General features: G+C 50.4%; 1 protein-coding gene across 1 annotated transcript; it reads left to right on the top strand.

The window, feature by feature from the left end:
* Positions 1-169: 169 nt before the first annotated feature.
* LOC131590976 (serine/threonine-protein kinase pim-1-like) lies at positions 170-27,418 on the top strand (the record flags this gene model as incomplete). Its single annotated transcript, XM_058861394.1, has 4 exons — positions 170-227; positions 26,578-26,684; positions 26,813-26,863; positions 27,068-27,418. Coding segments are annotated over exons 1-4 (567 nt in total), but the record flags the coding sequence as incomplete, so codon positions are not given.

Genomic DNA, 27,418 nt, shown 5'->3' with positions numbered 1-27,418 from the left:
GTCTGGTTCACTGATGGCTGGGGCCTTGGGCAGAGCACTGACAGCCTGGTCTGGCCCCTAGGGAAGGAGAAGGAGCCCCTGGAGAAGCTGTACCAGGTGGGGCTGCTGCGGGAGACACCAAGGGCAGCCTCAAGGATGACAATGTCTTCATCCACGTGGCCAGCTGAAGATGGTCAACTTTGATTCTGGCACCTTCTTCAAAGACACACTCCATGCCCAATTTGCAGGTGAGTCCACAGCCAGGGGATGCTCCCAGATCTGGGTATGGCACAGCTTGGCCAGCTCCCCCCTTTGCTGAGGTTGATGCAACCAATTCTTCAGTCAGCTGCCAGTCTGCTTTGTGTCTCTGGGCAGCTGCTGAGGGGCTGGATCTGCCGTGGCTGGCTGCAGGCTGGGCACATGTCCTGCCCTCCTGCTCTGCTCCCAAAGGCAGCAGTGATGGGCAGCTTTGGGCCCAGCTCTGAGCACGGCCAGCATGGCCTGGGCACCGTGGGTGGCTGGGACAAGGGGACAGGAGCCGTCAGCTGACGGGCGGTTTCTGATTTCTCTCCTTGCAGCCGGGCTCTGCAGATGCTGAGGCTGCTCTGGGCTCTGCCAGGGCTCTGCTGGGCTCAGCCCCAGGCACAGCTGGGCTCGCTCTGCCCTCACATTGCTCTGACAGCTTTGCATCAGAGGAGCCCGTTCCCAGCACACCGCCTGAGCTTTCTGCTTTTGCAGGTGAGTGAGACTCTCGTGCAGGCCAAGAGATTGCAGTTAGGGACACACATCCAATTGGCAAGAAGCCAAACTCTCCCCAGTCCCAGCTGAATGCCTGGATCTGCACAGGATGTTTTTTATGTAGCACTCTTCCTTTCTTTTTGGCTGGAATTGTGCAGTTGCACTTTCTTCCTCCTTTAGAATGCCAGTGCTGTGTTCCTGAGGTGGTGCAGTCTGGAGCTGATGGATGAAGAATTGCCCTTCTGCAGTTCCAAACCAGAGCCAAAAGCTGTAAGTGGGACTTTGCATCTTTAAGAAACCTTGAAGGTTTGAAAGGGAATGTGCAGTTCATTCACAGGGTGAGAAGGAAGGGCATCTTGTAGAGAATTTGGGGTTTGACAGAGTTTAGATTCCCAGTGCTGCTTGGAGCTGGCAAGGCGCAAAGCATTTTCGTATTCCTTCACACCAATTTCACCACAATTTAAAATAACAATAATGGAATCAAACCCCAAAAGCTTTTTAAGAATGGTTACTGAGGCCAGTAAGATGCATCATGCCAACAGCACATTTACAAAGTAAATAACTGAGTTTTATGTTTCAAAAGACCAATTACCACTTAATTCAAAGTTATAGAAGATTTTTCACTGCACACTTGGGTTCTGTTTTTATCTTTCATATTTTACAGTAGTTTTTTTTTCTATTTCCTCTCTTTTCTTCTTTAGAACAGAAAACATGCTGTAAAAAAGGCATGCCCTTTGCTCTGGGTTCCCATGTGGAGCAGCTCCCTTCCCGCTGGCTGAGCTGCTCAGGCAGAGCCCGGCAGCTCCCCGCCCTGCAGGGCTGAGGCTTTTCCCCGTTGCTGGGCACAGACTGATGGAGCAGCAGTGCTGAACACGGGCACACGCAGAGGGACCAGAGCAGCTGCCTTTGTCCACCTGAAGCTCCAAGGCCAAAGTCTGAGCAGGCACAGCTGGAAGAGACTCACAGGCTCCCTGTTGGCTCTGCTGCCCCACTTGTGCCTGGCCCAGCTCTGTGTGAGGCAGAGGGAGAACAAGGGGCAGCTCCCTCCCAGCCCCAGCCCAGGGACCCCTCCAGCCCCGGGCCTTGGGGCACTGTCAGCACCTGCTGCTCCAGCCACGGCTTCTGCTGGCACTGCCAGCAACAACCAAACTGGGGCTGGTCCCGAGGGAGCAGCAGCAGTGCCTGGATCTGATCCCTCAGTCTGGGGCAGGGCTGGACAAATGATTGCAGCATCAACACCAGGACCAGCAGCAACAGCACCAGCAGTACCAGAGCACCAGCACCAGCAGCGGAACCAGCAGAACCAGCAGTACCAGCACCACCACCACCGCCAGCAGCAGCAGCAGCAGCAGCAGAGCACCAGCACCAGCAGCAGAACCACCAGTACCAGCACCGGCACCAGCAGCGGCAGCACCAGCTGCACCAGCAGTACCAGCAGCAGCAGCAGCAGCAGCGCCACGAGCAGCACCAGAAGTATCAGCAGCACCAGCAGCAGCAGCACCACCAGCATCACCACCAGCAGAACCAGCAATACCAGCACCAGCACCGCCACTGCCAGCAGCAGCAGCAGTAGCAGCAGAAGCTGCACCAGCACCAGCATCAGCAGCAGAACCAGCAGCAGAACCAGCAGTACCAGCAGCAGAACCAGCAGTACCAGCACCAGCACCGCCACTGCCAGCAGCAGCAGCAGTAGCAGCAGCACCTGCAGCAGAACCAGCAGTACCAGCACTGCCACCAGCAGCGGCAGCACCAGCTGCACCAGCAGTACCAGCAGCAGCAGCACCACCAGCATCGCCACCAGCAGAACCAGCAATACCAGCACCAGCACCACCACCGCCAGCAACAGCAGCAGCAGCAGCAGCAGAACCAGCAGTAGCAGCAGCACCACCACCACCAGCAGTACCAGCAGCAGCAGTAGCAGCAGCAGCAGAACCAGCAGTACCAGCACCAGCACCGCCACCGCCAGCAGCAGCAGCAGTAGCAGCAGCAGCAGAGCACCAGCAGCAGCAGCAGTACCAGCAGCAGCACCACCACCAACACCACCAGCACCAACAGCAGTACCAGCAGCTGCAGCATCACCAGCAGCAGCACCAGCAGAGGCACCACCAGCACCAGCAGCACCAACAGCAGATGGAGCTGACTTTCAGCACAGCCCCTGCCACTCTTCCCTCCTTGTGCAGCGGTGTCACAGCAGCCTGAGGCACCTGGGAGCCCTCAATGCCAGCAGGGACTTGAGATGGCAGCCCTGGACTCCTGCAAGTTGTGCCAAGAACAGAGCTGGGGACTCCCTCTCCATGTGGAGCTTCCAGATGGAAGAGGCTGCTGTGACCAGGCAGCTCCAAGGGCACAGAAAGGAGGGGCTCGACCCCTTGATCTGTGCCAGTCCCACAGTCCTGGGCAGCAGCCACCGAGCCCTGGGGGAACAGAGAGCACAGCAAGAGGGACAAAACCAGGCAAGGTCAGAGACTGGGAAGAGCCAGAGCTGAAAGCAGGAGCAGCTGCTTCATTGCACTCTTGGAGAAAGCTCTTGTGTGGTTCAAAGCGCTGAAAGATGTGGAGGGCAGAGAGGAGGCCACACCAAACAATGCTCCTTTTTTTACACCTCCCCTCTCCTTGTTCCAGAAGGAATTGGATGAAATGTATTCTTCACTCTGAGTGGTCTCGTTCAGCATGAGCAGCTGAGCACCAGGAGCTGAAGGATCTGAGGCCTCAAGCCACAAGACCTGAGCAAGAGGGGACTTTTGGACCAAAGTAATGCTTCTAACATGGACCTAGGTGAATGCAGCATATGGAATCCTGGAATTCCAGAATCCATTCTGCTGGAAAAGACCTCTGAGCTCATCCAGTCCAGCCAGTCACCCAGCAGTGTCAAACCCAGCACTAAACCTCATCCCTGAAGTGCAAAGGTCTGAACAACAGGCCCTGAGTGAGGCCTGAACAACAGGCCATGAGCCAAAGGTGACCTCTGGATGAACCTTCCAGCCAAAGGTTATCTGTGTATTTGCTCATTACTGAACTGTGCATGGTCATTAGTAGTGGGATAGATGTATCCACTCATCAATGAAACATGGATTGAGGTTTCTATGTTTAGAAGTCAGACAAGGCCATGAAGTCCAACATCTGGCCTTGTTTGGGGCTGTATGGTCAGAGTCAACTCCCTTGGTTCTTCCTTGAGGCCTGGCCAGGCTTTGACGGGGACCCAAGAGGAGGATGAAACCAGATGTTCCCACATTAGAAGTGCTGTCAGTTTGTTTATTCAGCACTATCAGGGCTGGGCCCTCTCACAGCAGGGTTGGAGGCTCAGCTGTGGCTGGAGGCTCCTGCAGGAATTCCCAGTGTCCAGGAGTGGCTCTCCAGCCCTTGGCTGTGACAGCTTCTCCAGCTGATGTGTGGATGTGGTGATGGCAGAGTCTGAGGGGAACTGGTGCTGGATCTTTGTTAATCACTGCAGGCAATCTTTGGCAGTGATGATTGGGTGCATTGCTGAGCTGCTCCTTTTGTGATCCTTTGCTGCTTGGAGCTGCAGTAAATGACACTGATTCCTTCAGGTGGTGTTTGTGTTTTTGGGGCTGACCCTGCCACTGGTCGAAGTCTGACCAGAGCACAACAAAATGTCACTTTTTAAATGTGAATGTAAGGAATCAGTCCTGTCTGTAATTCTCAGATGGGAAGCCCTTCCCTAGAGTTTGCTGGCTCTGGAGTGGGCTGAGGTCAGAGCACCGTGCGAGCAGTGGGGCAGTCGGTTAAAAGAGGCTGAATTGCCGGATGTCTTAAAATGCATCCAAAAATTGCATATGGAAAAGGGCTTGTGGGTTTGGGAAGACGAGGATGGATTTTGTTAATGGCACATTGGAAACAGCACCAACAGAAGAAACAATTGTTTTTGGAATACTCCCACATGAAGGTCCAAAAGAAGGTTTTAGTCATGAGCTCAGGTTTGTTTGTTTAAGCGAAAAAATACTAATAATAGTAATAGTAATAATAAAATACAACATTGTAATGTTACAATATAACACAATAATATGTATTTAAAAATATAACTGAAAATCAATAATGTGAAATAATGCTGACAATACCAATTTGTTAGCTTTGGCTGCTCACTGTAACATTAAATACCCTACAAAAAAGAACTGGCCAAGACCCAAATGTCAGTGGTAAACTTTGTGAATTGTATACAAGGAATAAATAAGGAAGGGATGAAATTGGCTGTTTTTATAGGGTTTGGTGATACTATGATGCAGAATGCTTTGTCTGTTCCTGTGAAAAACACAGTGATTAAGATTGCTGGGTTTTTCATGTACCAGACTATCCAGGAGCTGCAGGATTGGTTGAACAGGTGAAGGGGCTGTGAAGAAAGAAGTTAAAAAAATGAGGAGATGGGAACTTGTCCTGGTGGAGAACCCATCTCCCAGATGTGCTCCATGCCCTTAAACATGGGCCCACTGGGAAATGGAAACCCCTAGGTGTGCATGGCTGCACCCAATTTGCAAACACAGCCATGGACAGTGAGACTTGGACTGCCTGGGAAATTGTTCTGGGTGTGATGGCCCCTGCCAGGGCCACCCCAGAGGCTGCAGGGCTGGACCTTCATGCACTGGAATTCATTAGGGTAAATCAGAAGCAAATGAGAGTTAACAATACTGAATCAGGAATTCAGATTCCTCCAGGACACTTTGGTTTGGTAACTTCTCACTGGAGCTTGGCCTTGCAAAGTGTTCATGTCATGGGAGGAGGAATTGATGCAGATTATCAAGGAGAAATTGAAGTAATTCTCTTAAAAAGTTACAAACAAGATTGGATTATTCAATCCTATGTCAGGGTGGCACAAATATTGGTATTGCAGTTTAAAAACAATTGAGAAGAAAAGAGATCCACCTCCAGTCAGCACTGTTAGTGGAGATAAAAGGTTTGGATGCACCAGTCCTAATAATTGGGCCAGAGTGTGAGTCCAGAGGTCAAATGGCCCTCCTGAGCCAGCTGAAGGAACAGCTCAGGGCAAAGACAACACTGTCTGAATCCTGAAACCTGGGCAGGAACAATGGGGATATGTCCCTGCAGCCAAGTGTTCTCTGCCAGAACAAGTTGATGGGATGGGATATTGTTTTACGGGTGCTGCCAGACCAAATCTCCCTGTTTGCCCCAACGGCCCCTTTGGAAAATGCTCTGATCCACGGGGCTCCATGTGAAGGCTGATGTGACACTGAGGGATTTCCACACCAATTCCAGCCAGGAGCCTGGGTGCCCCTCAGGGACTGGGACCTGGCTCCTCTTCAGCCGAAGGGAAAAGGACCCCAGCAAGCCTTGTTAGCCACAGACAGCGCTGTAAAGCTGAACAGCAAAGGACCTTGGGGGCATTATTCTGGAATTCAAAAGGTGCCAGCTCCATGGACAACAGAATTATTGTTCCTAACATGAATGAGGTTGAGGAAAAGGAATGAGTAAGCTTGTGATGGTAAAGCACAGAAATCCTTTCACATTGTGGCCTCCAACTAGAACAGGGTTTGGTTTCTCCTGAAGGGAGATCTCAGTGAATCCTGTAAAAGTGGTAATTGCATTCCTGTGTTCCACAGCACAGTTCTCTCTAAGTGTCCCTGCACTGGCTCTGTTCTGAGTCAGAGCCCATTGACAGAGTTCTGGCCACCCCACAGGGTGGGCCCTCCAAGGGAACCCCATTCCTCCCAACATTGGTTAACACATACCCAGGAATTTGTTACATTGAGTAGTTTGGCTACTTTGATGTTTAAATTTTCAAAATCATTTTGATGGCTAATGCCTTGATAAATCTCTAGAGGTGTTCTGGTAAACAAAGATTCTGGCTGTCTCTCAAGATACAATTTACAGACATCAGTGGTGCTTTAGTGACAAGGTTACTTATTCTTGATAATCTGCATCAATTCCTCCTCCCATGACATGAACACTTTGCAAGGCCAAGCTCCAGTGAGCAGTTACCAAACCAAAGTGTCCAGGAGGAATCTGAATTCCTGTTTCAGTATTGTTAACTCTCATTTGCTTCTGATTTACCCTAATGAATTCCAGTGCATGAAGGTCCAGCCCTGCAGCCTCTGGGGTGGCCCTGGCAGGGGCCATCACACCCAGAACAATTTCCCAGGCAGTCCAAGTCTCACTGTCCATGGCTGTGTTTGCAAATTGGGTGCAGCCATGCACACCCAGGGGTTTCCATTTCCCAGTGGGCCCACTGTTAAGGGCATGGAGCACATCTGGGAGATGGGTTCTCCACTGGGACAGGTTCCCAACTCTCCTCATTTTTTCAACTGCTCTTTTAACAGCCCCTTCACCCGTGCAACCAATCCTGCAGCTCATGGATAGTCTGGTACATGACAAACCCAGCAGTCTTAATCACTGTGTTTTTCACAGGAACAGACAAAGCATTCTGCATCCTAGTATCACCAAACCCTATAAAAACAGCCAATTTCATCCCTTCCTCATTTATTCCTTGTATACAATTCACAAAGTTTACCACTGACATTTGGGTCTTGGCCAGTTCTTTTTTGTAGGGTATTTAGTGTTACAGTGAGCAGACGAAGCTAACAACTTGGTATTGTCAGCATTATTTCACATTATAAATTTTTAATTATGGATCTAAATATATATTATTGTGTTATATATTCATTATTATTATTGTTGTTGTTGTTCTTGTTTCCCTTGCACAAATAAACTTGAGCTCAAGACTAAAACCTTCTTCTGTACTTTCATGTGGGAGCATTCCAAAAACAATTGTTCCTTCTGTTGGTCCTGTTTCCAGTGGGCTGTTAACAAAATCCATCCTCATCTTCTCAAACCCACAAGTTCTTTTCCTTTCTCCACATGCAATTTTTGGATGCATTTTAAGATTGAGTTTCTAACATATGGATATGATCTAGTATCAGTATCCAACAGAGACAGACAAAGACTCTTTAACTGGTTTAGGGTTAAAAAGTGTATGTTTATTAGCAGCGCTGGGCTGATGTGTCGGGTCACCACTTAATACACATGACCCAACTAGAGGTGAATACAGGCTTTTTATTTACAGAAGTATTGAATAGAAATATATATTCGCCCACTTTTCACTTCCTATGCTACTTAGGAACAAAGCAATTAAGCATGCATAGGTTGATTCTTGAAATGGGTCACTGCTCTATTAATGAGAAGGGGTCACAGAGGGGAGGAAGGGATATGGCTCTTCCTCGTTCTGACCTTTCTACCTTTTCCATGCAAAGTGACAAATGGACCCTTGGCTGGGCTCCTAGTTTCATATCTTCAATGAGTTTCTGATGTGCAACTGTCTTCTGTTCTTGAAGTTCTTTACCAGATACTTTGTTTCTCATTGTAAACCCAGGTGAACAAGCATAAATTTGTCAGAGAATTAGTTATTAGCCAATGATTAAGCTCTAATTTAAGCAAAGTTTCTCTATCTACGTTTAATTTTAGCAAGGCCCATCTATTTATTTTAATTAGATTTAGCAAGGCTTCTTTTTAATTAAGGCCTCAGCTTCTCTAAAATCTTAAATTCTTCAAAGTTTGTGTCTGACCACACCCCTCTGCTTTTTGTGTGTTTTGTTGTAAAAAGCCAGAATTTGCTGTTTTCAGTCCTGAAGCCAATTCTGCAGCTCCTTCCTTGTGGGGAACCCCCCACCAGTCTGTGGTCTGTTGTGGAGAGCTGGAATTGGCAGGTTCTAATCCTGAGGCCAATTCTGGAGCTGCTGCTGCCTTGTGGGGCTGGTGTTGTCCCTATGCAGCCCCAGGTATTTCTCATGCAGCTTTCTCTTTGGAGGCTATAGGAAAACTTTAGGGGAAAGTATTTTTTTATCTTTCCTTGGTTAATTTGTCAGTCACTTCCCTACACCTAAGATGGACTTGATGCGAAAAATAGGGACAGGGAGTAATTGGTTACTAGAAAAAAAAATGTGATTGGCTTTAGGCAGTGGCACTGGTTGCCACTGAACTGGATCATGTTTGAAAGGAAAATGACTGGAACAAAAGGAGGGAAAATAGTACAACAACAATTGACATGGACAGTCCTCCTGCAGGGATATTCAGAGTCCCTGGTTTTGTTTGGGCAAGCTTTGCAGAAAATATTAAGGGTGTTTACTCCAGCCTCAGGATTTAGGTTGTTGCAGGATGTGGATGATTTGCTTTTGTCAGGGGAACAGGAGAAGGTGGTTGAAGAGGCTACTGCAAAGCTGCTTAATTTTTTTGCTAAAAGACGACTTAGAGCATCTGAATAGGCCAGTTGGTTGAAAACAAAGAAAAAAGTCAAATCTTGAGCACACATTCTAACTGGAGAGTTATGGTATATTGATTCAGAAGGAATGCAGGGGATTTTACAAGTACCATTACCCCAGACAAAAAAAGAGTTACGGCAATTTTAGGATTGGTAAGGTACTGCAGAGTATGGATTGAAGATTTTTCTGTGGTGGCCAGACCTTTATATGACGTTTTAAGTGAAGAGAATCCTAATGTCTATACTATATGTGGATGTTAAACAGGGTCATGCTAAAGGAGTTTTGGTGCAAGAGCATGGGGGAACACGGAGGCCTGTTGCCAGTTTTTCTAAAATGTTAGAGCCGGTGGCCAGAGGCTGGCCCCATTGTCTGCAGAACTGTGCAGCCACAGCTCTGATGGTGGCTGAGGCCCGAAAGCTGACAAGAGGAAGGAATCTGATTGTTGAAGTTTCACATCAGATTAAAGCTTTGTTGACTGAGAGAGCCTCTAAGTGGATGACCAGTGCTAGGTTATTCCAGTATGAATTTTGTTTAATGGAGCAAGAGGATGCAGAATTTAAAAGTGGGGGAAAATGGTTTACAAGAGATGGTAAACAGTGGATACCAAAAGCTCTGTCCTTACAGTTGCTAAAACAACTTCATGAAAGAAGTCATTGGGGCTCCCAGGGACTGCCAAGAGCCTTCCTCAAAATGTGTGCTGCTGTGGGTCTTTTTTTACTCTGGCAAAGCGAGCTATTGAGGGTTGTTTGATTTGTGCTAAAACCAATAACAGAGTTACAAAGAAACTTGCCAGGGGAGGGAGGCCTTGGGCTGTATGTCCCTTCCAGAGATGCCAGGTAGATTTTAGTGAAATGCCTCAAGTGGCAAGATTTAAAATTTTCTGCTGATAGTGATAGTAAAAGATTTTAAAATCATAGAAATTTGGGAATATAGAAAAAAAGTTAGGCTTGGCAGGCCCTGGGAAATGTTAGGCCTTGTGCTTGCTAAGACCAGGTGAAACTGCACCTGTGTAATCAGTATGTGATAAATGATACAATTGTTAGATGTGATTAGATATAATTATTGCTTAAGAACATGAGAAACAATGTTAGAGGGTTGAGAGGGGATCACGAAAAATCCATGCTTGGGTAAAAACAATACATACAATAGAACAATGTAAGTTTAATAATTAATATGTAAGTTATATAACAACAGACTATAAAAACATGTTCAGCTCAAAACCAAGTCGGGTCAGATTTGTGTGTGTGTACTCCTGACACCCAGAGCTCTTAATAAAGCACCTTCATATAATCATTCCATGATTAGGTGTGTTCCTGAACGCTAACAATAGTATATCAGTTAACAGGGTGGCCAGAAGCATTTCCATCCCTTTCAGCAACTACAGAGTCAGTTATTAAAGTATTTTTGGAACTAATAATTCCAAGATATGAGATTGTGGAAGCAATAGACTCAGACAGGGGAACTCATTTTACAGAAAACATTGCCAAAGGAGTTATGACTGCTTTAAGGGTCCAATGGAACCTCCATACCCCCTGGCACCCCCAGAGTTCAGGCCAGATTGAAAGGATAAATGGAGAAATAAAGAAACACCTTCTGAAGCTAGTAATAAAAACTAAGATGCTGTCAGTACGGCTCTTGCCACTGGCTTTAGCAAAAATAAGGGCCAGACCCAGGGAGGATACTCAATTATCTCCCTTTGAATTGATGTTTAGAATTCCTTATCCTTGTAATTCTCAGCCTTGTAGGCAGGTAGAGATAAGTGATATATATTGGAAACTGTTTGTAGCCTGGATACTATCTCTTGTGAAATCTCTTTGAGAAGAAGCTCAGCGAGCACAGACCCTGCCTTTAGACTTTGCTGTTCACAACATCCAGCCAGGAGATTGAATCCTAGTGAAGGAGTAGAAAGAAGCACCACCAGCAGCAAAGTAGCGCAGACCTGTGCAAGTGTTGCTGAGCACAGAAACAGCCGTCAAGAGAGCTGAACACGGGCAGACCCATCACACTCGAGTCAAGGTCTCTAAGGCCCCAGAAATTCAGACATCTCAGCTAGAGGAGAAGCTCAGCAGGCTGCCACTGATGCTCCACAAGAGGGGACTGGAGCAGTAGCCAGGACATCAACGTTGGGGGAAGCCCCGTGTGCCTCCCACCAACTGGCTGCTGAAATAGTTTGTGTGGGCATCACTTCTCCCAAATCTCCAGTCATTAGAGGCCAATCCTTGCTGTCATTGTTTTCTTCATGTTAGGATCTTTTTGTGCCTTCACTCGCCACAGGTAGTGCAGAAGACAACGTGAAAGTAAAAATTAAGTTAGGAAATTAAATGTCACCATTAAAATGTTTGCCTTAATAATCTTACCTTTATATTGTCAGCCAGTTGAAGTTGAAGCCAAAAGTGAAAAAATAATTTTTAACCTTAAGAGAAGAAGTAGGAAAACCTTTAACCTTATAAATTGTGAAGTCTGTGGAAGGCCAGGAAGATCTGAAAACCGGCTGTGGGTGGCCAGCCCAGTCAAAGCTAAACAGTGAGTTAGGTCCATAATAAACAAGATTTTGAGATGAAGAAGGAAATCCATGGTGGCTTCATTCTTCTGAAACAAGCATTTATTGTCTAAATAGAACAAGAAGCATATACGTGGGAAAAAATGTTTGTGACTAGACTTTAGGTTTAGATTGTTAGACCCCCAAGTGCCCTCCTTATAATTGTTTCAGATATCACAGCAAATAGAATCAAACACATGTTAAGCTCGCTAATAGTAGCTAAGCAAGGTGTTCCTTCCATAATTACCAAAAAGATTTTGAAGGCTGTGAAGCAGTGGGGAAAGAGAAGGCATTTTGGGCACCTTATTTTTAAGCTGCCCTCAAAACAATTCCACAAAGAGGACACACATTTTCCCTGACTATCAGTGGAAGTAGCAACACCAACACGAAACTCGAACCCTTTGTAAAAGTTTCTGATCCAGATCTAAGAGAACAGATCTAAAATGTAACTGCAGGTAGAAATGTCATGTGACAGCTAAGAAATGCAAATACTATCAGCAGAAGAAGGGAGAGTGTGTGGCAAATTAAATGATAGATAAAAGGTGGTGAAACAAATTAAAAAGCAATAAGTAAGTTAATTCATGTGCCAGTCCAAACATGGAAAGAATGAGAATAAGATGTGTTTTGGTAGTTACCTAGTAAACTATGGGTTTAACAACTGCTTTTTCTTGTGCTGTAGCAACTCTAATCTTTTTAGCATGCATGATCCCTTGCTTAGTACAACTTATTCAACATGTGATGAAAAGGATGCCGGTAGTAGCCATCCCTACTAATGCAGGAATAGCTACAAAAGGGCAGAAATTGATGTCACTGCAAATAATTGCAAAACTAAAAAAAAAACCCCAGGAACAGGAAATTAACTCAATGAGTCAATGACAAGTAATGTTTGTAAAGACAATTATTAAAAAAATAAAAAAAGGTTGAGAGGAACGAGAGATTTGTCTTTACAGACAAGCTGTGAGTCTGCTGATAGATAAAATTAGCACTGAGATATAAAAGAAACAATGGGAAAGATTCCAGTAATTGATGAATGGAAAAAAGATATTGGCCTATACATACAAACTGTAGGTTTGGTGATAAATGAAACTGGATATTGAAATACAAAAGAAACAATGGGGAAACACCATAAGTTTCTGAGAATTAAAAATTAAGAGGGAGGATTATACATTAGAGTTGAATGTTAGGTATCAGGCACTCTGGGAAGTCTGTACCTCTCAAGTACCTCAGCCAGTGGGGAAAGAGAGATGAAAATGCGGCCGGGAAATTAGGATAAAAAGGAGGCTGCGTCCTCCAAAAATTTGAGAGACCCCAGGGGAATGCCCCATGGCCTCTCCCTTTATTCAAATAAAGTGAAAGGAGTCTTCTGTCTCTTTTTAGACATCAACCTCTGGTGTTTGTGGATTAATTTTCCTGACACCTTCATGTCCCCGGCGAGCAGGGGATGGCTCTGGGCAGGGTCCCTGGCCAGGACCGGGCCCCAGAGCACCTCTGCCTTTCAAGGGCAATCTCGTCTCTGCTCTTTCTCCTGCCCACCTTGCTTTGCCTCTGCCCGCTGCTCCTGGGGCTGCTCTTGGCCAGGCAGCCTCAGTGGCAGCCAGCACTGGCTGCAGCCCCAGCGGGCTCCCCAGGACAAGGCCCAGCAATTCAGAGGCCAGTGAAAGCCCTGAGCAGCAGCAGAACTCTCAGCAGAGTGATTTGGGCAACCAAGGACTAGCCACAAGTGCACAGCAGCCTCACTGGGAATGTTTCCTGACTATGAGCAGCCTTTCAAGAAGCTGTTTGAGGCCGAGATCAGCAAAACACTCACCCTTTTCTCTTCTAGCAATACCAGATTCCAGCATAGCACATCATCAGGAAAAGTGCTCCACCAGCCACAATGGCCATTAACTTAATCAAACACTGTGTTCCCCTGCAGAAAACTCTTCTCATGCTTCTCCAGATATTGTTAGCTTGTCTGGTGGTGCTGGCTGCATCTGTGGGAGCAATGGGCAGCGTGAGCCCGTGCTGTGCTCCACTGCTGAGCTGGCAGCACACTGGATACGGCCAGGATGTTCTCTGTTTCCCCAGAGCTGGGGCCTGCAGGCACCTTGCCACCCCTTGGCACAGGCTGTGCCACCCAACAGAGCCCAGAAGGCTGAGAGCAGAGCCCAGGGTCAGCGCAGCTGCTTGGGCAGTGGCTCCTTCCAGGGACCTGGGCCAAACCCATCCCTGAGCAGCCACTGCCACCCTTGACCGTCCCTGCTCCGTGACAGCTCCCCCAGCACAAGGAGAAAAAAAAACTGTCAAAAAGTTCCTTGGTTTATTCCCACTACCTGGAGTGTCTTGTATATAGTAATGGTCTTGAGAATCTGATTATTTTAATTTTTTTTTTTTGGTTTGTTTGTTTTTCTTTGAGACAGATGAGACAGTGTTACTGGTTTTAGATTTGGTAGGTCTGCTTTTTCTCTTAGTATGTTTGTTTTCTTATCAATCCACATGTAAACTTATTTGTAGTTAGGTATTTTTGTTTCCCAAGCAGTTATTTTGACAATCTGTTGTTCACTTCTTAGTTAATTTTCTATTTATAAACAATTTTGACTCTGTTTTAATAGGAATACAAAGATCTCAGATAGCTGTATTTTTAATTTTGTTGACATTCTCTGTCCCTGCTCCCAGCTTTTACTATGATACTTTTTGAAACATCCCTGAGGATAGGTAGAGTTATTTGGGAATTGCTTGGCTTAACCTGGGAAATGGATTATTATTTTTGCTGCTCTAAACCTACATTGCTTCCAGCTTCTCAGCCACAGTCCTGATATGTTGCTCACTTCATGGATGCCTGTGTGAATTGAAACAATGTTTGTGAGGCAGCTGAAGAGTTCAGACTTCAGGGATTAAAATTCCTGGGAGGAAGAGGAGGAAGAAAGCATAAAATCCTATTTCAAAGGTTGTTTTTTCATTTCTAGTATGACAGAAGTGTGGTAGGCTACACCTGTCTTCAAATGTCATTGAATTAGAATAAAACTCTCTCCAGGGCAAATGATGCAACACTTTGCCTCACAATCCATCAGCCTTAATTACAGTGAGAGGTAGATGTTAATTACAATCGGATTAGAGCAAATCAACATTGTGTGAATGGCAAGGAGAATTTGCTTGTCAACAGATGAATATGTCCCACTGAAGAATGAACAAAATCTGCCTTTACTTGGAAGAAAGTAGACATGGAGCAATGCAGTATTTGGGTTTTATCCAATGATAAATGGGGCAAGAGGCTGTAACAACCCACCTGTTTTACAGAACACAAGTACTGATAGAGCCAAGAGTGCACCCAGCTTGAAGGGATCTGCAGGACATTCCTTTATTTCTTAACAAGGAATGGGCAGCAAAATGCTGGCATTTATGTGAACTGGAAACCATGTTCCTCTCCTGTTTCTCCTTGAGCACGCTGTTCTCTGCAGACTTCACTGTGCAGCCCATCAATCCTCTCTTGGCCAACAGCTAAATGGCATCACTACCAAAACACAGGTGCCAGCATCATCACCCCAGCATTATTCCAGCACTGCTCTGCTGGTGCACAGCAGCACAGAATGGCTTGGCTTGGAAGGGACATTTAAAGGCCATCGAGTCCAATGCCCTGCAGAGAGCAGGGACACCTTTGGATCAGGTTGCTCAGAGCATGAGCTTGAATGTCAGCAGGGATGGATGCCCACCTCTCTGGGCAACCTGTGCCAGGGTTTCAAAACCCACAGTGTAAAAAATGTCTTTCTAATGTCTAGTCTGAATCTCCCATCTTTTACATTGAAAACATTTCCCCTCAGTCTTGTCACAACAGGCCCTACTAACAATTCTGTCCCATCTTTTTTACAAGCCCCCTTAAAGTACTGAAAGGTAGCAATCAGGTCTGTGTGGAGCCTTCTCCCTTCCTGGCTGAACACCCCCAGCTATCCCAGCCTGTCTCCAAAGCAGAGGGGCTCCAGCCCTCAGAGCATTCTGTCCCTCCTCTGGACTAGCTCCAACAGGACCATGTCCTTCCTGCGTTGGGCACCCAGAGGTGGATGCAATACTCCAGGTGGGCTCGCACCAGAGCAGAGGGATGGTGGAATCACCTCCTTCAAGCTGCTGGGCACCCTCCTTTGGAGGCACATGGCTGGCTCATGTCCAGCCTCTCACCTTGCAGCAGCCACAAGTCCTTCTCAGCAGGGCTGCTCTCCATCCCTTCATCCCCCAGCCTGTGGGATCAGCTGGGCTGGGACCGTGTCACAGCCCTTGGACAGAGCTGCAGGGCAGGATGAACTCCCTAGTGAACAAGGCAGATCCCACCCCCCACACAATTCCACACTGGCCATGAGGTCACAGCAGGCTCTGAGGTCACAGAGGTCCCAGAGCCCCGTGGTTGCACAGCACCACAAGGACAGATCTGTCAGTCCTTGACCACGACTGTTGCAGCAGCGGTGGCGGTGGCAGCGGTGCTGACATTGGGACAGCGGTGTCAGGACAGTGGTGACAGCAAGAGCTGTGGGACTGGCAGAGGGCAAGGCACCACGGCTCTTGCTCTGCACCTCCTCCTCCTGCTCCTCCTGGCAGTGGCCCTGCCTGACAGGGCTGCCCAGGCTGCTCCGTGGCGAGCATGGTGAGCAGGTTAGCCGGTGGCCTGGCTCCCCTTCCTTGGGACAGTGCTCCCTTCTCCCTGGGAAGTGCTGGGATGGTTTTCCCCAGGGCTTTAGAGAGGGTTTCCTCTGTGGGAGGGAGAGAGGCCCCAGGGACCCTGGGCTGGTCCTGCCACCCCTCCAGGGATGTTGCACAGGGTCTGCAAAGAGGATGGAGAATGACCAGAGCCAGCCCAGAGCTCTGCAGGCCCCTCTGCAGCTTTGGCCATGTCCATCGACATCTGGCTCCCATGGCCTTCCCCCAACCCCCTTGCAGTGCCCAGTCCCCTAAGGCAGAAGGGGATCCCAGCCCACCATGGAATGGTTCTGATCTGTGCTCCCTTCCTGATGAAGGTGGTAGGAAGGCTTCTCCAGCAGCTTGGCTTCATGAAGATTTTCAGCCTCTGGAGCCCCATGCAGGTGTGTTCTCACTGTCCCAACAAGGAATAATCATTGACAACCTGGCAGGAACCAGGTGACAGAAGCTGCTGTGGCTGTTGACTTACAGGTGTGTCTGCAGCGAGGACTTTCCCAGCTCCTTTGCTGGTTGCTGCACACAAGCCCAGCTCCCATCACAGGGGTGAGTGGTGTGTCCCTGCTGATCCCACAGGCTGAGCCCTGGTTCTGTGGGATCCATTCATCTGAAATGGAAACACTTTGTGTTAAGGTCCTCCTAGGGGGAGGAACAAACCTACAGGAGACAAGAGGATGAGTGGTCTGGAGAGATGCTGTAGTGGGTCCATGTCCCTCAGCCTTCTCCTGAGACTCAGCAGCCGGGGGCTTTCTCTGCACATCTGGACACGCCATGCCCGGCACAGAGGGAAGGGATCCATGGCAGCCTCTCTGCCCCACTGCTGCTTTCAGGGCCTGCAGGGCTGTTTCCCAGTCTGGCCTGGCTGCAGCTTCTCCCCAGCCTCTGCAGGAAGGCATTTGGCATCAGCTGACAGGGATCCCAAACTGCAGCACGGGCCATGAACACCCTGAGATCCCCTGCAATTTCCCAGTCTTGGCGTAGATGTGGAATGGCAGCTCTTTGGAGGAGGGAAGGCCCTGTCCTGGCTCCAAAGTTTGGATGACTTCCTGAACCTCATCCATGACTTTGACAAGTATTGCCTCCTGAAGATGCCACCTTCCTGTTGGGGAACAGCCCCACCTGATCCATGTGTCCCTCTTCCTTTCTCCAGAGATGGAAGGAGAGGCTGTGCTGAAGGTGGCATTTCCCAGAGGAAGCAGTGGCTCATGGGCAGCCTCTGCTGCAGGAAGGGAGGCCATGCCTGGCACAGTCCCAGGAAGTAAGTTTGCAGAGGGAAATCAAGGCAGAGCCATGGTTTGTTAGGACTTGCTCGATCCTAATGAGCCCCATGGTGCATTTGGAGCAGAGCCCTTGAACCTCAGCGCCTGAGAGGAGATTGCACAAACCTTTCCAGGAGTCTAAGTCAGAAAAAAACCCCAAAGTATCTCATTTCATTAATGGGTCCCACTGAGGTCCATCCCCAACACAGGCTCCCCATGGACTTCTTGGAGGAGAAAATTAGAGGCCAAAATTGCATAAAAACCTCTCAGACACAGTGTGGAAAGGAAAATCCAAAGTAGGTGAAAAAAACCTGAGTATCTCCAAGTATTGATGAGCCCCACTCAGTGTCAATGCAAAGCTCCCAAGGGACTCATTAAAGCAGATAATTGGGGCCATGATTGCACAAACTTCTCAGAGACTCAGTGTGGGAAGGAGAAAGGAAAGTGCCTTAAGAACCTGAAGTACTTTGAAGCATTAATGAGCCCCACTGAGTGTTGTTACTGACAAAGCCTCTCAATGGACTAATTATAGCACATAATTGGAGATCATGATTGCACAAACCTCTCAGAGACTCCAAGGCAAAAGCAAAAGCCAAAGTGCTTTGAAAAAGCTGCAGTCCCTGGGAGCATGAAGGAGCCCCCAGGGCCATTCCTGAGCAAGGCTCCCCAGGGACTCCTTCCAGCAGATCCCTGAGGCCACTGGCATGTGGGCTAGGGGGGATGCTGAGGGCAGGCCAAGGGGGTGACAGTGGCCAGCCTTGCTGGGGCTGTGCCAGGAGGCCCCAGGGCTTCAGGACAAGGTGTCTCCTCACAGCTCTTGGTGGCACAGAGGCTGCTGTGGCCCAGGGCACCAAGACTTGGCCTCTCTTTGTCCCCACCTGTCATCAGTGCCTCCTGTTCTCTGCCCTGCCTGGAGCCTGGGGACACTTTCTCAGTCACATCCCTCAGTGGGACCCATTAAAAGGAAAAGTAACTTTGGAGTTGGATTCTAACTCGGAGTTCTTGAGAGGTTTCTTCCCCTCCCTCTCAGGGACTGATGTTCAGGGCCTCAGCACAAAGCCCCAAGAGGGTCATTAAAGTCCTGCTGCTGTGTCTGTGCTGCTGAGCTGGGCCAGGCTCCCAGCACAGAGGATGATCCTGAAATCTAGGAAAAGCTTCAAAAGCACATTTCTCTTGCTGAGCAGCTCTTCTCCCAGCCCAGCAGGGCTGGGGCACTGCCTGCAGCCATCCCAGGCACAGCCCAGAGGCACAGAGAGCTTCAATCAGTCTGAGCTGGGAAGGTGCTGAGAAGTGCCTGGGGCACAATCCCTCCCAGCCCTTGACACAGGAAGCCTCTGGCTGCAGAACAATGCAGCTGCAGCTCCTGGAGCCATCTCCTAAAGCTGGAACATGCCAGTGCCTACAGACCCTGTGAGTACAACTCTGAGTATTTGCGGTGTAGGGCAGGTGAATGCTCCTGAAGCTCTGACATGCTGAAGGTTTGTGATCAGTCATAGAATATTTCCAAGACAAGGATTTTGATAAAAATGAGGACATTTCCTAAGACTTTGTATTCAGTTTCCTAGCATCGGAGAAAGGCAGGGAGGTGGGGGACAAATAATAAAGGTATTATGAATTTTGACAAGTGCCTGAGACATCCAAACTGTTACTTTTAGTGATCAATAGGCTCATGGGAGATTTGTAATGTGCATTCAGCCACTCTGCCCATGGACTGCACCAGCATCACCTTTGCTGGACCCATCAGCCTTAGTCTGAGCTGTCCTTTCTCCAAGCTGCAAACAGAACCTGTCCCCAGCCAGAGCCCTGCAAACAGGCAGGGTTCTGTCAGGCCAAGGAGTGTGCACAAAGATTTGGGATCTGTGGGTGCTGGCAGGGAGAGATCCGCCACAGGGAAACACCTGCAGGAGGAAAATCTCCAGGAAGCAGAGAGAAGATCAGGGAAGGAGAGTAAACAAAAGCTCAGAAATCCTGTGGCAGAGAGAGTTTAGAGATGTCCATAGGAGCCCCTGCAGTGCAGTCTTTCCCTCTGAACAAGGCTCCTCTTTCCTCTTCCCCCACCACAGCTTCTGCCCTCAGGGCCGGGCTCCCAGGTTTTAAGCCCCTCCTCTGCAGGCAGAGTTGCAGCCCCTCCATGGCCTTTCCTAAACTGGGGGCCCAGAGCTCGACACAGCACTCGAGATGAAGCTCAACCAGTACCAAGCATAGCGGGGGAATCCCTGGCCTGGTCCTGCTGGCCACACTGTTCCTGATCCAGGCCAGGAGCCATTGGCCTCTTTGGCCACCTGGGCTCACTGATGGCTCATGCCCAGCCTGCTGTCCATCAGTGCCCCAGGTCCCTTTCTGCCTGCCTGCTGTCCAGCCACTCTGTCCCCAGCCTGGAGCGCTGCAGGGGTTGTTGTGGCCAAAGCGCAGGACCCAGCACTTGAACTTGTTAAACCTCACCTTGTTGGGTTTGGCCCCTGGATCCAGCCTGTCCAGGTCCCTGTGCAGAGCCCTCCTACCCTGCAGCACATCAACACTCCCAGCCAACTTGGTGTCACCACGGTTCCATGGGGCCCTAGAGTGTCACAATGGTCTCCATGATTCCCTGAGGCCTCCCAGGGTCACAACGTTCCTTTGGTTCCATGGGACCCCTTGGTGTCACAAAGTCCTTTGGTTCCATGGAGCCCTAGAGTGTCTCCATGATTCCATCAGGCCTCCCATCCATCCATCTTTGGATCATACTGGGAGTGACTGGACTCATACTGGGAGTATCTGAGAGTGATTGGCAACATACCTTGCACATCATCTCCCATACTGGGGGTGACTGGGAGCAACTGGGAGCACACTGGGGGCAAATGGCATCATACTGGGACTGACTGGGCTGATCTAGCCAGAGGCAACTGGGACCATCCTGGGAGTGCTGGCATGTGACAAGGATCATCCTGGAGCTTACTGGGCTCATATTGGTGTTGAAAGGGAGCAACTGGGATCTCTGAACACCACAGGTTCCTTTCCCACTCACTGAAGAAGGAGCTTTGCAGTATCCATGTGTGAGGTGACCTTCACCTGAACCAGACGCTGTTAGGAGAAAAAGCTGCCTGTGCTGGAAACTCCCACACAACAAGTCAATGCCAAGAGAGCATTTTCCTTTCACAACTTCCCTCCTGGAGCCACAGTCCTTTTGGATCACACAGCAGGCAGGAGAACAGCACAAAATACTTGGCTGTGTCCAGTTTTTGGGGGGATCAGCAAATGGAGGGAGTACCAGGGTCCACTGCCACAGACTCTCCTCTTGAGGAACAGAACCCCCCCAGGCTCCATTCCAAATGCTGTGCACACCCTGCTGGCTAGAAACAAACCCTTTTTTTAAGAAGGTGTTGACAGGAGCTGTCCCAAACGAATGGCATCTTAATGGCAATTTTCATTCAAAATCACCTCCATTCCAAAGGAAGAACAGAAAGCCCACAGCAATCCCAAAGGCACATATGGTGCACCTGGGGAAATCCTTGACTTAGGGGCTGAGTAAGTTAAAAAATACCCATAAGAAGCCCCAGTGTCCAGAGTGCAAACTGCAGCAACCACTTGCTGGATCATTTTGGCTGGGCTGCACATGTCTGCAGAATGTCTGTCCCCCTGCCAGGACAGAAGGACACCTGTCAGGGGCTGGGCTGGGCTGGCTGCTGAGAATGCCTCAGGCAGGAGGATCCTCAGGCAATGAGCAGGCACCCAGAGCCGCTCTGACACTGAGGCCTCTGTGCCCCACAGCAACGGGAACACCACAAGGACACGGCAACGTTCCTGTGACATCACAGCAGCAGCTCCCCCAAAAACCACCTGGAAGGTTCTCCTGGGTCACCAAGGAGCACAAAGGATCCTCAGAGGGCACAACCTATTGCTTAAAGGATCCAAGAGGAACTCAGAAAATGCAGCAAATGAGGACACCCCACAACCCAGCCTGAACACTGAGAAGGAACAAAGATGTGACCAAAGAAAAGGAAACACAAATTTTGGTCACTGATGCTTCTGACTAAAACCAGCAAGGCTTGTTCCCTCTGGGATCTTTGTTCTAGTTCGAAAAGCAAACAAGGTTCTCTACTGTAAAAATACAGAAAGCAGGAACTTGAGGGTAAGAAGGCTGAGAGTGCCAAAGCCTTGTGTGACTTCTTGGACATCCTGTGCCTGAGGGTGTCCAAGGAAATGGACTCACAAGTGGGGTCCCTGCCCTCCCAACTGACAGCTGCCATCTCTCCTTCAGCCCCACACGTGTCTCAAACAACCTCCTGTCAAGGGCCTCCATCCACACATTCCATCACCAGCCAGAGATGCTCATCAACGAGGTCACCCAGCATCCCTGAGGCCACAGCAGGGAGTGCTCCTGGCATCTGGTAGAGCACCGTGGCTTTCCTGGGATCCTTCTGGTGTCTGTGGCTGAGAGGAGTGGGGTGGATGGAACCAGGATGGGTCACAGATCAGCAGCCCCACTGCAAGCAGTGCTTTCTCCTGCTGTGTGGGGACCGTGTGGTGACTGATATTGGGACTGCTCTGGCTTTGGCTCCTGCAGAGCACACAGTGGGTCAGACACTGGGCTGAGGGAAGGGGTGCCATGGAAACCCAGCACAGGCATTTCTCTTTGGGGAGGGGGTTCTGCAGGGAGAAAGGAGAAGAAGAGACTTTCCTGTCTCCTGAGATTCCCTCTCTTCCTTCAGCAGCCATATCACAATCCATCAGTACAAGAGTAGATAGGATCACTTCCATGCCATAAAACACAAGGCACTCAAAACTGAACCCTGCCAGAGCCCAGCCCTGCCTGCCCATTTGGAGGGTGTCGGGGAATGGAATCCAGCTGGAGTTGACCCTCAATGATACTTTGCCACTTGTGGGTTTCTCACAGCCTTAGAAGGGGTTTGAGATCTCTGTCCCCAACACCTGCTCACCCTTCAAGTGCACACACGTGCCTGGGGGCAATTCAGGTTCCCTGGAGTGGTGGCTGCTTCCCTTTGAAACAGGAGCTGTTTCCTTTTCTGGTATGCTTAACTCCCTTCTAACTATTAGAAAGTGGGTGAGTAAAGGAAATGACCCTGAAGGAAAGGGACCAGAACGTTGGGAAAAAAATGAAAGAAGTCAGAATTATAAATGAAATCTCTTTCATTTATTTGTATATTACTAATCTGTTACTACAGACAAGAGCATATTACTGAGCAGGGTGCAGGGATTTGGGTCTTTATTTCTTGTTATTGTATTTCTTAATATTTAATAGTATACCTATTCATTTTTAGACTTTTAAATCTTCAACATTAATAAGAATGGCAGGATGTCACTCACTGGGAAAATTCCCTTCCTCTTCCCACCAGGATTAAACTGTACGCTTGACTCCAAGTTGCCAGTGGATTCTCAAGATGGAAAATCCTGTTAATGCTGGGTTTGGTGTGGTTTGGAGATGGGGAAGGGTCTCATCCCCTCCCAGAGGTGCCCCAAGCCCGCTCTGCTGCCACGTCTGCACTCACAGCCCCTCACGGCTGCCCTGCCCTGGGGACATGGTGGGACCCCCTCCTGCCAGGGCTGAGGCTCCTCATGGCCCCTCACAGCCCCTCACGGCTCCATGGAACTTCTCATGGCCCTGTAGAACCTCTCATAGCCCCTCACAGCCCTTCATTTCCCCTCACAGCCCCTCACAGCCCCAGGCGCGGGGCTCCTCCCAAAGGAGAAGGGGTCGGGCCCTGCTTGTTCTCCTTTTATTTCCGTCCCTTCACAGCGCCGAGTAAAGAAAGGCTGAATGGAGCCTTTCCCCAGCGTTTCCCTCGGGGTTCATTGCGGGCTGAAGCTCTGTGCTGGCGCTGGCCCGAGCACCACCATCCCTGCAGCCCCCAAGGCCTTTGCTGTCCCCCCGTGTCCATTCCCTGTCCCCGAGTCCCGCCCGGCTCTGGCAGCAGCAGCAGCCGCAGCGCAGCGGGCGCCGGCCCGGCCCGGCCGGGGCTCCCGGCCAGGAGCAGCAGCAGCGCCGGCCCTTCCCACCTGCTCCTGCCTCGGCTTCCCAGGGCTTTTTCCAGGGCAATTCTGGACTACAGCAACAATCCCCCACAAACAGCCCTCAGGCTTCCTCAGGGCCCGCCTCTGCTGCCCTGAGCCAGCCCTCAGAGGAAGAAAGGATCGGGTTCCAGCGCTGTTTTCAGCTCTCTTTTACTCACCCTGAGGTGACAGCAGGAGGCTCTTGGTGCCTTGGCCTTTGCAATTGTAGATCTCATCTGCTCTTGTCCCTCTTCTGCTTACCTGAATTTTATCTGCAGAAATGCAATTGCCTCTTTCAATCACTGCTACCAACTGTGCTTTTGTGATCAGGAACTCAGGATTTTTTTGTCTCAGAGATCATCAGCAGATCTTGAAATGCTCTCAAGTCCCTGAGCACTAAGTCAAGGGGAATGAAAGCCACACAGCTGACATTTGCAGTGCTCAAACACAGCCCTGTTGCTTCTGCTGCTGCTGAAATCGAGTCAACTGACAGAGGCCATCACACAAATTGCCTCTGCAGTGGCAAATAAAATGAAAAAATCGACCAGGAGAAAGGAAAACCAGAACTTGTCACTTCATTGCTTCTTCTGAGCAGCAGCAGAAAGTGGAGATGCCCAGAGGTATTTCCAGCTGCTGCTGATCCCAGCTGGAGCCCAGCCTGCTGCCCAGTCCCAGTGGGAACCTGAGCCCAGCCCGGGCAGCTCCCGCAGTGTCGGGAGCTCAGCGCACGCGGGGCAGGCCCAGAGCCCCGGGCACGGCCGCCCATTGCGGGGCAGCGGCACAGACGGAATGTCCTGGGGCCCAAACCTCCTGCTCCTCACACACAGCTCCCATCGTCCTCCCCCTCCTCCTCTCCTGGCATGGCACAAATCCCAGCTCCGAGGAGGCTTCCCAAGAGAGGCCTCAGGCTCCTGTTTCAGCCTGAGTGTCCCTGCAGAGGAACAGGGCACCTTTCAGGCACTTCCACAAGCTCCAGGTTCTCATTTCCTGGGGATTCTGCCATGCAAATAGCCTTGCTAAAAAGGACAAAAGCAAAGGGAATGAATTGGGAATTATTAGGAAAAAATGAGCCTTCTAAACAGACAAACTTCACCAAGTCATTCCCTGTATTTGTCCTTTTCACATTCTTTCTCTCATCTACTGAGAGGTCCAGCTTATCATGATCGGGTGCTTATCATCCACTGATTGTGCTCTTGATTTCTACCAGTGCAAGAGATGTAGAATCATCTCAACTGAACACAAACTCCCTCAGTCAGCCTATTTTCATGTTCCAGATCACTTTCAAGGTGTCCATGGGGCTATTGGAATGATGAGCTCTCCACTGCTGGCTGCAGGCTCTGGAGATTCTTTCTCCACATTCAACCAGGCTTGTATTCCCTAACAATTCCTGGCAGCTCATCATGTTTCCTTAGGGTAGAAGAGTAACAATGAAAACCGTACCAATGGCACAACTCCCCAGTCCACAAAGAAAAGCAAGAACAAGTTGTCAAGTTCTTCAAATATTTGTCCTGCTTTGCTGCAAGAGTTGTGCTGCACACACAGTGTGGGAAGCCAAGAGAAGCTGCAGCTGGGGGCACATCTTGGGACAGGAGCTGCACGTCGTTCTCCAGGACAGGTTTTTGGAAAGAACAGACAGGACTGTGGAGAAGATTCTGGGAAAATTGAAACAGCTTTTTTAAGAAATGAAAATAAAACCAAAAGAAACGACCAGCATGTTTTTCTCAAATTTTCTCTATTTATTTTTATGTTTCCCTTTTCCATCGTTGTCGGAGAAGGGAGACGCAGACACCAGGTGGTCGTCAAGCAAATCTCGTTTATTGATCCTTATACTCGTGTTTAAATACATGATTTAATTAGCTCATACATATTGCAAAAGTATAGCTCATCATTGGTTATTCTGCTATTTACGTCACTACGAAACATAGCTATCTGCCTTTGCATTCTTGCGATTACCAGACCGTCCCTGTTCCTTCTTTTTCGTTCTGTTTACCACATTTTTGTTCTCCTCCCCACATCTCAAGGGCAATCCGGCCTTGAGACTATCTCTGCACTAGTTATGTTTTATCTCTAGCAAGTTTGTACAGTCATGGCCTTTCTCGCCTAACCATTTTGCCACAAAAGTCTCCACACATCGTGCACTGTTTCTCCATCCCATTCATTCCAAATGGATCTCACCTCTAAGATCTGAGACTTGACAAGTTTTAGACACTGTAAAATACCATGAGCTACACCCAGTTTGCCTTCCCCTGTTCTTCTTGGAAAGCAATGCTGGAGACACAAGTGCAGTGCTTGGGTCAGGTACAAATTCTGCATTCAGGGAATGTGCTCAGACAGTGTTTGATGCTCAGCAGGGACAAGGCACAGCAGCAGCCAAGGGCATTGCTGTGCCCCTGTGCAGGAATCAAGACTCTGGCTCTTGGCTCAACACGGTAAAGTTCCCGTGTTTGGCCAGGCTCAGGGGCTGCCCGGGGAGCGCGGGGCTCGGGGCAGGGCCGAGCGGGCAACGGACAAACGGCCCCGGGGACAAACGGCCCCGGTGCTTCAGTTGCAGCAACAGCGGCGGCAGCAGCAGCAGCGGCGGCGGCAGCAGCAAAGAAGCGACATTATTGCCCTTCTGTATCTTCCCCTCTCCCTCTCCCGCTGTTCTACCCTCTGCCCCGCGGTCCCTCACCCACTCCCGATCTCCCTTTCTCTGTGTCCCCCTCCTCTACCAGTTTCCCTCTCCCCTTGCCCGCCCGGGACAGGCCCCCGGCCCGCTCCTGGCCACGGCCCCGGCGCCGGCCCCGGCCCCGACCGCGGCCCCGGGCGTCCTGTCCCGCTCTCGCCTTAGCCCGGCTCTGGCCGAACTGGCGCTGGCGCTTCTGGGCGGGCCTCAGTGCCTGGGGCTGGGGCGGTATCACCGCCCTTTGGCTCCGCCTGCTCCGAGCCCTGCCCTGGCCCTGGCCCCGGCCCTTGTCCCGGCTCCTCCCGGGGCCCGCGGAGGACACAGGCGGTGCAGCCGTTGCCGCCGCCTCCGCTGCGGCTTCCCCGGCCCGAGCTCCGCCGCTCGGCAGCGCGGCCGCTGGCCCCGAGCCGCCGCTGTCGCGTTGCAAGGAGCGGACGCCTGCGGATGCTCGGCCCGGGGAGGTCGGGGAGCGCTCGGGGGCCGTTCCTGGCCCCGGGCCGAGCGCTGACCGCCGCGTCTCTTCCCCAGGGAAGGCGCAGGAGGCCCTGCAGCAGCGCTACAGGATCGGCTCGCTGCTGGGGCGCGGCGGATTCGGCAGGGTTTTCTCGGCCACTCGGCTCTCGGATGGCGCCCCGGTGAGCAGAGGAGCCAGCGGCGGGCGGAGGAGGAGGAGGGGGCGGAGAAAGAGAAGGGGGCGGAGGAGTAGGATGAGGCTGGACACGGTAGGCGGCGAGCTGAATCCGCTGCTCCCTTTGGCTTGCAGGTGGCCATCAAAAAGGTGCCACGGAACCGCATCCGGGACTGGGGCGAGCTGGTGAGTGAGCGGGGCCAGCGGCAGAAGCCGGGGCGTGCCGGGCGGGGATGAGCCGGGGCCCGGCAGGGTGGGAGCCGCCGGGAGTCCTGCGCGGAGAGCGGGCGTGGGGCCAGCGGGGCGTGCAGAGCATCCCGGGCTGGCTGAGGGCTCCCCGAGCCCTGGCACGGGCTCAGCCCCACTGACGGCACCGTGCTCCTCCCGCAGCCCGACGGCACCAGCGCACCACTGGAGATTGTGCTGCTGGACAAGGTGTCCACAGGCTTCTCCGGTGTGGTGCAAATGCTGGAATGGTTTGAGCTCCCCAAGCACATCGTAATGGTGCTGGAGCGCCCAGAGCGGTGTGAGGACCTGCGGCGCTACATTCGGGCACGGATATTCCTGTCCGAGGAAGAGGCGCGGGAGCTTTTCCGGCAGGTGCTGGAGGCCGTGCGGCACTGCACCAGCTGCGGGGTCCTTCACAGAGACATCAAACCAGAGAACATCCTGGTTGATCTGGACACCGGCGAGGCAAAATTGATTGACTTTGGCTGTGGCACCTACCTGCAGGACACAGCC

Source organism: Poecile atricapillus, chromosome 36, assembly GCF_030490865.1.
Source record: "Poecile atricapillus isolate bPoeAtr1 chromosome 36, bPoeAtr1.hap1, whole genome shotgun sequence".
In the NCBI taxonomy this organism is placed as follows: Eukaryota; Metazoa; Chordata; class Aves; order Passeriformes; family Paridae; genus Poecile; species Poecile atricapillus.
The sequence above is the reverse complement of the archived record's forward strand: the minus strand, read 5'-3'. Positions and strand labels throughout refer to the sequence as shown.